Here is an 11,403-nt window from a genome sequence, read left to right on the forward strand (position 1 = left end):
ACTAAAAAAATATCATTAACTTATATTCTAATGATATTTTATAAATAATACAAATATTAATTTATTAAGTAATACTGAAAAATTGTATAAATAGCTATTATTATTTTAAGCAATTCTTATTGAAAGTCTTCACTAAGAGTTATCTATTAAATGAATTATTCTTATTTTCTGTGAAAACTTTTTGAAATCACCAAGAAATTACATTTTATTTTCATTCTTGAAACTCGCTTTGTGCGTTTAGATTCAAAAAATCATTAAATGAAGCTAATTCAGAAAATTTAAATATTTTTAGATATTTTCTTTAATTTGCCTCAATTGTAAAAAGTGTATTTCCTGATGAAATCATATGCGGCTCAACCTCATGTGCCACTTGCACAACCTTATACGGTACCATAATCTGATAAGTTGCCAAATTTCTATTTTCTTGGATTGTAACTTGGCTTGTCATCATCACTATCATCCGAATTATTACTATTATTTTTAAATTATGTGTCACCTAGATTATTATTATTTGGGTTATTTTAATTTTCCCTCACACTTTTGGGTTTTTGCTTCTTTTTAGGACATAATAAATCTCTAACTATCCTCCTATTTTCTTTTTTAATATAATAAATATCCTATTCTGAATATTTTACTCCTTTGTTTATTGAAAAAAGGGAGTCAATCAAGAGCATGATATTATCAAAAATACTCAGAAATATAGATAATAGGGTCTCATTTATTTTTCTGATAAATGAGATAACCATCTCTTTGTATTAGCTTTTTTTAAGTTATTTACTCTTTGCTGTTAATTTTTTTAAATAATATTTTTAAAAATTAATTTTGCAAACAAAAACAAATCTAACTTAAAATGACAAAAATCAACTAAAGAATTACAAGTGTTTATTAGTAAAAGAATTTAAGATTATCTAAACTGTATTGATTTATTTTATCTTCAATAGAATCCATAAAAATTTCTGTTTATTAAAATAAATATTTTAAATTATAATTTGAAAGGTTTTAAAAGAAAGAAATGAATTTAAGATTCCTAAGAGTATACTAATTTGTAATTTTATTAAGCTTTAATAATCATCAATATTTTAGTTAATTATGAATAGAATTTATTAAAAAAAAATAAATTATTTTATATGAAAGATTGAAAGAAAATTAATAATATAAGTTATGTTATTTAATTAACTCCTATATGTATACATATATATTTGTTTTCATCGATTATACAAATTATTTCAAAAAAACTAAAAAAATATTTTTCACATAAACTATTTTCTTTTTGAATATAAAATTGATTAGAGTGCACTGTTAAATTCTTATGATAATTACTTTAAAAATGTTATTCTCAACAAGAAAAAAGTTTAAATTTATCAGATATTTATTATTATATCAAGGTTTTCTTAATATCAAGCTAACTAATGTTTTTTGATATAGATATAAATCAAAAATGAAATAAGCAATGAATGAATGAATATTAATGATCACCTTTAAAGTAATATAAAAGAAATTTAAATATAAAACAAAAATTAAATATTGGCATAGAAGATTATTAGAAAAAATTATTAAATTTTAATTCATAAAGTAATAAATTTATAGATCTTAAAGCAAATAAGCAAAGCACCTTTATATATTTTAGTTCTTTAAGGCAATCAAATCTATTAATATTTTCAAGCAAGCTACAGCACTCAATAGTTTTTAAAATAGAGTATTAATTATATCAAGCAATTTACATACATCATTAAAATGGGAAACTAAAATAGTGGAAGCAACAGCACTATATCTTTCTCTGGTAGTTTAAGAAGTGGAGATTAATTAGAGAGCTAAACAAATTATATTCAAATGGAAGATCACACTACTGGCTAGTTAATGAACCAATAACCAGCTTAAAGATAGAGTCATTTAAAATTTTTATCATGCATATAGAAACTGAATTGTATATCCAATATTAGAAATAAAAGATTACCTGATTGGTATAACCATTTAAAACACTAACTTACTCAAAATAAAAAATATTCTTAACACAAATGGGCTATGGAATTGATAAAAGATGTCTATTCATTTGAATAATATAAAGAGGTGCAAGAACAATCTATTTTTGAAGTAACAAAAGCCTCAGAATAATCTTACTTTGACTCTAGTGAATATTTAGCAAGAAGAAAAGATAGCTGGAGAGTAAATAGGGCTTCTTCATATTCAAATAGACAAGAAACTAATAGAGATAGTAATGTTACATCTTAAATGAATCCTCAAGAGCCAATTAATAGCAACGAACTCTTACAATTTTAATAGCAATTCACTATAGAAAGAGAGAAAAAATTAGAAAGTATTATAGAGAATACAGAACTTCTTTAGGAATCTCTACAAGAGCACCGTAACTCAATCTATCAAATTAAAAGTTAAAGTATAAAGAGCCGTAGTGGCTCTATAAACTCAGAATATTCCAATAATGAAGAGTAATAGTATGTACAAGATGATATAAAGCAAATGAGTGCATTACTAACTGGAATGTCTGCAGCGATGGATGATTTTTAAAAGCAAATAATTATGGAGGAAGAAGAATATGATAAGATGTTTAAAAGTTTAAATCGCTATAAAGAAATTACTCGAGTTTTACAACGTCATATGTAAAATACGTAAAAAAACCCTATCGCATATTTGCTTTCTAAGTACGTAGAACTTTTTGGGTTTACCTATGATTCTTTAAAGCTTAGCTAGCCATCAATGTACTTAAAAATAATTACTGAAGAAGTTGGTGATTTCATTTCATTCATAGTAGATCTATTAAGGGTATATTATAGACTAGATTATCTGTTAATGAGCTAATCTTTATCAGCAACAAATAATAATCTTAACAAACAAAATAAAGGATCACACTATGATGAAAATACATATATGTTTTTTAGCATAGACAACCTTTAAAATTTCATTTGCAGTATTTTATTTTCATTTGACAATTTTTACAGAAAAATGAACAAACTCTTTTCAGAAGTTGATGATGAATTTTAGCAAAAGCTCAAAGAACAAATTGATAAGAAGTAAGGTATTTCATTATAAGAACTAGGAATAAAAAAGGAATTTTAACTCAGTGAATTGACTCTAGCTTAGTTTTAAAAATCAAGAGAAGGCAACATTATTAATAATAGCAATAAGTATATAGATTAACCATTTTTTAAAGCAATTGAACACATAAAAAAGACTTAAATAACAAAATCTCCACTTTAGAAATTAAAAATTCTATTAAAAATATATGAAATTATTGAGTAAGACATCAAAGAGTTTTATGAAATTAATGGAATAAAGTAAGCTTCGTCTTGCGATGCAGATAACTTTTTAGGAATAATTTAATATATTATTATCAAAGCAAAAGCATATAATATTTATAGTGATATAAAAATGATAGAACATTTTGTTAAAAACAGCTCTTCAAAGTCTGCATCTAGCTACAAATTAATTACATTACAAGCTTGCGTTTATCACATATAGCAATCTTAAATGTGATCAAAATAATTTTAGATTATGCTAAACAAACAAACAAACAAACAAAAATAATTAACAAACTAAATTTAACTCAAATAGGTTATATAATAATATATAAACAACAATTGACTAATTATATTAAATACCATTTAATAGAATTTCTATACATATATTGATATATTTAGTTTATAGTCCTAAGTACCAAACTCAAATTATAATTCAATAAAATATCTTCATTAATTCCTTTTATTTTATTAATTAAATGCTTTTTTTATCAATTTTTATTTTTTAGAATACTTTCAACCCGAAAAGTTATTAATTCAGTTGGAGTAAAATTTTCAATCAGTCTTCTTCTTTTTGCAAGATTTATTTTTTATTTGTTAAATTATTATCAATATTTGTTTGTAAGCTTTATGTATTTATTGTTGAGATAAAATCTATTTTTTGTTTGTTTTGCTTGTTTGTTTGATACCATAAAGCTAGCTTTGTACACTTGTAAGTGGAAATTGATTGAACTATTCAACTACAAATAAATATATAAATATAATTTTAAAAATTTAATTTTTACTTAGCAATGGTCGGTCACATCACGAATTAACATTTAAAAATTTAATGTATCTTTTTATTTACTTTCTTGAAAGTAAAATATCTGGAAATTTATTTTTTTAACTATAATTCATTTTATTTTTAAATTATTTTAGAAATTTAAATACAAAGATATAATAAAATCACAATTGATTTTAAGTATTTAAAGCTTATATTAAATATATTGATAGAATATTATGTATAAATATTATTCATTTAAGCCTTAAATTTTTAAAAATACTCACAACTTTAATTAATTTTAAAAAATTTATCAAAACTAAGAATAAGATTAATGTAAAGATTAAGCTTATTAACATTTTTTGTTTAAGATGTTATTTACTAACTTAAAATTCATGTTTATAAAAATTTTGTTGAGTAAAAAATAAAGTATAGCTTTGGAGAATGAATAAACATATTTTTAAAAAATATTAATTTTTTCTCAAATTCACATAACAAAAAAGAAAAATTAGTTAGATTATAATTAAATATAACCCTAAGTTTTTAAGTTATTTTCATAATAGAGAAAACAATACAAAAATAATTGCCATATTACCTTTTAACTTGGAACGTTTTATTAGTTAATATTACCAAGTTTTTGATATTTTTAAAAATATTCCATTTTTAGTAATACCTCTGTTTTCGTTCAGTGAATTTTATAATTTATTATGGTAAATTATAAGTAATATTCATTAATGATTAAATACAAAAAATAAGTTCTATTCTCTTAAAAGCGAAAAAAAAACAATAAAAAATACCTAAAATATTATTTTAACAAGCTTAGAAAGAACTCTTAAAACACACTTCTTTACTTTGAATTCTAAACTCTAGATGATAATTTATTATTATTTTGTTTTAATTTACTTTAATATTTCATTACTAATCAATATGTATTTATTTATGACTTCTATCATTTTTTGATTGTGGAATTTATTATCTAATCATTTATTTTTAAGACTCTATCATCATTTTGAAGAATTTCTAATCAAATCTATAAAGAACATTTTATTTGAATGATTTTACTTTGTTTTAAAAGGAAATATGAATATAACTTTTTATGTAAAATTTATAACACAAAGTTATTTATTTATTAACTTAATTTTTATTAATGTTTATTAGCTTTTGATTAGATTTAGAAGCATAATTAATATACAATATTTTTAATAGGAAATATGAATATAACTTTTTAATGAAAAAGTTAAAACACAAAGGTATTTATTTATTAACTTAATATTTATTAATGTATGTTTGAGTTTTTGATTAGATTTTTTGAAGCATTTATTAATTTACAATATTTTTAAAAGGAAAATTAAAGTTTACACTGATATTTTTTTAATCAAAATTAAGAAAATGTAATAAAGTAAAGTCAACCAGCAGTTGTTGATTTTGAACAATAATATTAATCCCTACTCAAAAACTAAAAAATTTTTAAATATTAAGGACTTATCTTAAGACTTTATTTATCTTTATATTTTAAGTTTCCCACTTATTTTAGAAAGAATTTAGTATTAATATCTTCATAAAAGAATTGTAATTAATCAATTTAAATAATTGAAATAGTGATTGCTTTACATCTGCTTGTATATTTTGTAAAAACAAAATGATTAAGAGTAAAAAGAATTAATAAACAAAACATAAACATCTTTTTTTGATTAGATTTAATTTTTTTTTTCAAGAAAAGGAATTTTGCTTTTTTTAAAAAAATCAAATAGAATTGAAATGCACTATTTTTTCCTTTTCAATTGAATCTATATAAAACAAAATAGGTAAAAGCTGAATAAATATTTATTAATAATTTGAAGAGTAATTTTTGTTAAAATAGAATTTATCGCTACATTTTGAGTATAGGTTTTTTAACTATATTTAATTGATTATAATAAAGGGTTTGTATAATATTTTATATATAATTGTTAGTAGTTATCTTTGTTTTTTAAATAGGTTGTTTATAATTTTAGAGTGCTTAAAAATGTTTTATGCTATGATGAAAAGCTTTTAAAGCTGGACTTGGCTCAAATTATTCAAAAGCGATTAATAGTTTTACCCAAGTTCAAATCAATTATGCCTTATTCAACACGGTAGAGGTAGTCTATTTTAGAATTTAAATCCTCTAAAACAGACTTTGATAAATTCGAAGTTTAAGTTGATAGGAATATTTTTCCTTTTAATATGGATAATTATGAGAGTACAATTTATGATATGTACTATTTAATTATATTAATGCGCTAAAGACTTAAGAAATTATCAAGGTTTTGAATGTGAAAAACTTTTAAATGCATGTCTAGGAGCTTTTAATTTTTTAGTACTGTATTTTTTGTTTGTTCATTGATTTGTAAGAATAAGACATCATAATGATAATGATTATAGTAATTTGTTTTACTTGAATTATTTTTTTTACTAATTTGTTTTATTTCAGAGATAATAGCACTTATTTCAGTTATGATTGCTTCTGGCAATTCACTCAATGTCATAATATGATAGTCGCTTAATAGCTCTAAAAGAAAAAGCATAAAATACTTTGACATATTGAAATGATACTTTTTTTATTATTTTAACAATTCGCTGGAGTCTTCCTAAGATTGTTTTTTACTAAATATGTTGAATTCGTGGTGGTTAGAATTAAGATATCCAGATTAAGAAATTTCATTATTGACTGGAGCTATGGAATCATTGTTAATTTGGTTGTTAAAAATAAATTAATAGATTTGTGGGTCGATGGACGAAATTTATTTTTCTCTATTGTTTCCTTTAAGAATTTTATATAAGCTCTAAACGTAAAGGCAAAATTTACATAAAATTAACTCTTAAATATCTTAAGGAATAGAGAATTGTGAAATTAAATCGCGAATGTTAATTTAATGATTGGCTTTTCGAGCTAGCTTTATTTTTTTTTTAGATTTATTGATTACATTATTTAAATTACTTTAAAAGGTAAAATTGGCATTTTTATTAAATATATTATTGCTTATATTTGATTACGGTTGATTCGTTATATTTAATCCTATTTTTTCGCAATCGTAGTCTTCCATGAAGCGAATCCACTCAAAAATAAAATTGTCATTTATTTTCTCAATATTTGCTTTGTTGACAGAAAAAACAAGATTTTAATAAGGCAAATAAGTTAACTTTTAATGTTTTCTATTATTGATATAAGAAATTTTAGCTTCTTATTCTTATAGAAGAGCTGTTCTATATTTAAAAGTGTTTATATAATGAGAATAATGATAAAGAGCATCCTCATTTCTGCATTAATCAGAATTTGTCGCAGATGTACTACGATTTAGCAAAACTACTTTTGCGGTTATGCTTTGTAGGCTCGTAGTGCTTTGTGAGTCCTTATAAGAAAAAGTATGCTTTTCAGCTTACTTTGGTAGTTAGTGAGAGCCTTAGTTCATCCAACATTAAGATTATGACTAATCTTACTGTTCTTCTTGTTTAATTTAAGCAAAAAAAGTAGTCTAATTCGAAATTTTCATTTTTATCTATCAGTACTGGAAGCGTATGAAAATAGCTGATTGGAAGTAAGTTAAAGCGGAAAGGTCAGCTTAAAAGAATAGTTAGTAATTTTAATGTTATATATTGCTCAATATTGTTTTTTTTATTGCTTTATATAACAAAACTAAGTTTTATAACAAAGACTTAATTTTTTATTTTATAAAGTTTTTGATTTTTCTTTTTAATAAATTAATAATTACAAAAACTCATATTGAAATTTTGTTTAAATCAAAAAAATTTATTTATTTATTTATTGAGGTGCAAAGCAAATTTTAACTTTTAGGCATTATCAATCACTTCCGTTCAAAATGAAAATTTTAAACAGATAACTATTTTAAATTTAATATAATGTAATAAATAAAAATTTAATTTTTCTACTTTAAATTTGCATTCACCAGGCATACTTGATACTGTTGATGAAGTAAGCTTTTAATCATAGCCGAAATTTTCATCTAATATTTATTACTTAGAAAGTAAAATATTGATTTAATTCAATTTTATTTTACTTGCAAAGATAAATGCGCATTACTTCCTTTCTAAATTTTAATCTGATTCGAAAATTAGATCAAAAGCTAGGTGCTTGCTTTAATGAAATAGTTAGTTAGTGATAGAAAGTATTAAGAGGTAAAAAGCAAACAGCAATCAATATATTTAAAGCAATCCTTGGGTAATTAATTATGAAGGTGTAATTTTTTATTTTAATTTAATTTATGATGTTTGAGTAAAGTAAAAGTGAAAAAAAAATTTTTTTACACATTAATAAATGTAAAAAAACCACTAAAAATATGTCTATAAATACTCCGAATAGCGAAAATGTTATTAATTAAAATATTTATCTTGAAAATAAAAATCATATTCTCATAATACCTGTTAGTCTGTGTTTTAAATACTTATCTTTTGAGCAAAAAAAACTTAGTTTTTCTATCTTAAAATAATGAATAATTCGAACTAAAAAAAATTAATGGGTCAAACAAAAAAACAAACAAACATTCACTTTTAAATGTATATTTAAGGGGTAGGTTTTTAGTCTAAATTAATTATTTATTACCTTTAATTAAAACAAAGTGATTTTTTTCTTCGATTTCTAAAATTAATGGGAAAAATAAGGAAATCAAAGAGTATATGAAAACAAGTTTAACATATAAGTATTTATTATTAAACCGAAATGAAATTTGTCAGCAAAAAACCAAAATTTCATATTTTTAAATAATTTTATACCCACTCTTATCAATACGATTCATTTTCAAAAATAGTTGCAACCATTACAGAAATTATTTTAATTTGTGTGAGAATTTTAATTTTATGGCTTATATTGAAATCACTATGGTTGTTATAACTATTATTATATTTATAATTATGAAATAGTGTTAACTATCTCGCCTTTCTCATATATTGCTTGAATAACTAAACCTAATTTTTTATTTGTTTCTTAACCTGGCCCATTTCTTTAATTATTTTCAAAGAACCCTTCAAAAACCCAGTCATCGTTAAATTTTTCTTCTCCTACCCCATTCTTTTAATCTTCCTTCCATTCTCCGCTATAAATGTAGCCATCTCGATTTATTAACTTACCACTACCATCTTTTTAATTATTTTTAAAAATCCCTAAATATACTGTACCATCCTAATAAATATAGAGCCCTTTTCCGTTTCTTAAACCATTGCTTAAATAACCTTTAAAATAATGGCCTTAAGAAGGAATTTCAATTGTTCTACCATGCCTTTATCCTTCTATGTTAAATTAAGATACAGTATAAAAGTCTCTATCGTTTACCAAATAAAGCCTTGAGTCATTATTATTTTCTTTATTTAGATCATCAAAAATATTTTCATTTTTGTATTTCTAATAAGCTTCTAATGCTTCTTTAGTAAGATTATGAATTACCTAGTTTTCTATTTCAAATCTTTAAAGTTCTTTATCAAATTCATAATCATTTATTTTTTTCATTATTGTTTCAAGTTATTTTTATATAGAGGAATATAGAGTTTAACCCATGCTTTAGCAAATATCTAATAAATAATTCCCATTTTACTTGTATATTAATTTGTATAACTCAAGCAATTATTCAGAGAGTTTCTAATCTCTTTCAGAAATATTTAATGAGAAGCAACGCTCAAAACGCTATGCAAATGTATCTGCTTTTTAATTAATAAAATTCTTTACTTTGTTTTAAAACAAAGATACAATGCTCTTGCTGAGTTGTTCAAAGTTTTATATAATTTAATTTTTAAAACTTGGGAGACCTTGCTTCAAAATAGAAACGACATCTTCAGAGTCAATGAACTAATGATTAGAATGCTCCCTGCTAGATAAGCATTAAAAACATGCAAATCTATCATTTTAATGGCAATCTTGTTGGATACAAAATGCGGTAACCTTTCTTTTATGATACTAACAAATTAAGTTGCTTAATTTCTAATCCTCAAAATCAACTTAGCTTAAACTTAAATCTATCATTTTACTAACTTAAATATTAAATATATATTTGAATCTAAACAGAATAATTGAAGCAATTTATTAATTTTTTAATAAGAAAGAGAAGTATTTAAATCAAAGATTTTTATTGAAAATTTGTTCATCTTTATTTAATATTCCAAAAAATTGAATATATATTATATATTGTATTAAAAAAATATCAATATTTTAAATAATTTGTCTGCCACAATTATTCCTTTGAAATTGTGTACATATTGCTTAATAATTATTTAACAAAGAAATCAAATACACAAATTTTTAATTACATTATTTATATTCAGTTTTTAGATTAATTTAATTAATCTTTTAATATCTTAGATTTATGATTCAGATTCGAATATCTTTAAAAGGAAAAACAAAAAAAGTAAAAAGAGGAAAAAGTTAACAAACAAACAATTAATTAATTAATTATTTTTCATACAAATAATTAAGAAGCGGATGATGTTATAAATCTTTGGAAAGTAAACACTCTCAAAAACAAATGGCTTCCTAATTTAGGTTTCAAAGGAACGTGACATCTACAAATAAAAGAGGCGCAAAAGAATAACATGAATAATTTAAAATATTTTAACATCCAAAAACCAAAGGATCGTAATTAACAGTATATCCCCTTAAGTTTTTAAAGCAATCTATTTCATGCTATTTAAATACTCATAATTTGTGGAGAGACTTCCAAGCCAAATAAAGAGAAAATACATTACTAATCCATGAAAGATCTATAACCTCTCTCTGACTTCAGTACATGCCAAAATGAAAATCAATAAAGATATGGCATATTACGAGATTGCTATCTATAAGCCTGCATTGTAGCACAATCTTTGAATTATTTTTAAGTATAATATGATAAATTTTAATATTTGTAGGTACTGCAAATATAATCAATCCCATTAAGTTTTTAATATAAAATATGATATTAGATTGAATTTGTTGTTGTTGTTGTTATTCATATAAATCAATCTAATACATAAAATATCGAATACCGCCATATCATATTATACAGTAATTCTTAAAGTGCTTTCTTGCAAAAGTAGTAGCGATTCTTGAGTCTTTCACTATCTATAAAAAATTATAGTTTTATTCCACTAGGTAGTTAGAACAAGAGAAGAAGAACAAAGATTTTTTTAATTAAAAAGATATTTAGAAAAGAAAAAAATACAAATTTAAAAATTAAAAATTAAAAACAATGAAATAAAAATATAAAAGAAATTAATTAATAAATAAATAAAAGAAACAACTAAACAAATATTGAACAAAAAATATTAAAAAATTAATAAAATAAAAAGAAAATAAAATAAATATAAAAAACAAATAAGAAATCATAAAATTATATTATAAACTATGTATGTTTAGCAAGCTACATTAATTTTATTTTTAGAAAAAAACAT

General features: G+C 22.3%; 6 protein-coding genes across 6 annotated transcripts; 2 read left to right on the forward strand and 4 right to left on the reverse strand. All coding sequences in view use genetic code 6, as the record gives it.

The window, feature by feature from the left end:
* Nucleotides 1–346: 346 nt before the first annotated feature.
* On the forward strand, nt 347–676 carry TTHERM_000522097 (hypothetical protein; the record flags this gene model as incomplete). Its single annotated transcript, XM_012797315.1, has 1 exon — nt 347–676. The coding sequence occupies one exon, from the start codon at nt 347–349 to the stop codon at nt 674–676; it is 330 nt and encodes a 109-aa protein (XP_012652769.1).
* A 1,933-nt stretch (nt 677–2,609) lies between these two features.
* TTHERM_000522098 (transmembrane protein, putative) lies at nt 2,610–3,260 on the reverse strand (the record flags this gene model as incomplete). The annotated part of the gene is made up of 1 exon (XM_012797316.1): nt 2,610–3,260. One exon carries the CDS (start codon nt 3,258–3,260, stop codon nt 2,610–2,612), a length of 651 nt encoding a protein of 216 aa, XP_012652770.1.
* A 790-nt stretch (nt 3,261–4,050) lies between these two features.
* On the reverse strand, nt 4,051–4,672 carry TTHERM_000522099 (hypothetical protein; the record flags this gene model as incomplete). Its single annotated transcript, XM_012797317.1, has 2 exons — nt 4,051–4,137; nt 4,607–4,672. 2 exons carry the CDS (start codon nt 4,670–4,672, stop codon nt 4,051–4,053), a joined length of 153 nt encoding a protein of 50 aa, XP_012652771.1.
* Nucleotides 4,673–6,068: 1,396 nt separating this feature from the next.
* TTHERM_00522100 (hypothetical protein) lies at nt 6,069–7,523 on the reverse strand (the record flags this gene model as incomplete). The annotated part of the gene is made up of 1 exon (XM_001014388.3): nt 6,069–7,523. The coding sequence occupies one exon, from the start codon at nt 7,521–7,523 to the stop codon at nt 6,069–6,071; it is 1,455 nt and encodes a 484-aa protein (XP_001014388.2).
* A 1,337-nt stretch (nt 7,524–8,860) lies between these two features.
* Nucleotides 8,861–10,000, reverse strand: TTHERM_00522110 (MORN motif protein; the record flags this gene model as incomplete). The annotated part of the gene is made up of 1 exon (XM_001014389.1): nt 8,861–10,000. The coding sequence occupies one exon, from the start codon at nt 9,998–10,000 to the stop codon at nt 8,861–8,863; it is 1,140 nt and encodes a 379-aa protein (XP_001014389.1).
* A 566-nt stretch (nt 10,001–10,566) lies between these two features.
* Nucleotides 10,567–10,929, forward strand: TTHERM_000522119 (hypothetical protein; the record flags this gene model as incomplete). Its single annotated transcript, XM_012797318.1, has 1 exon — nt 10,567–10,929. One exon carries the CDS (start codon nt 10,567–10,569, stop codon nt 10,927–10,929), a length of 363 nt encoding a protein of 120 aa, XP_012652772.1.
* Between the last annotated feature and the right edge of the window lie 474 nt (nt 10,930–11,403).

This window comes from Tetrahymena thermophila (assembly GCF_000189635.1).
Source record: "Tetrahymena thermophila SB210 genomic scaffold scf_8254664, whole genome shotgun sequence".
Taxonomy (NCBI): Eukaryota; Ciliophora; class Oligohymenophorea; order Hymenostomatida; family Tetrahymenidae; genus Tetrahymena; species Tetrahymena thermophila.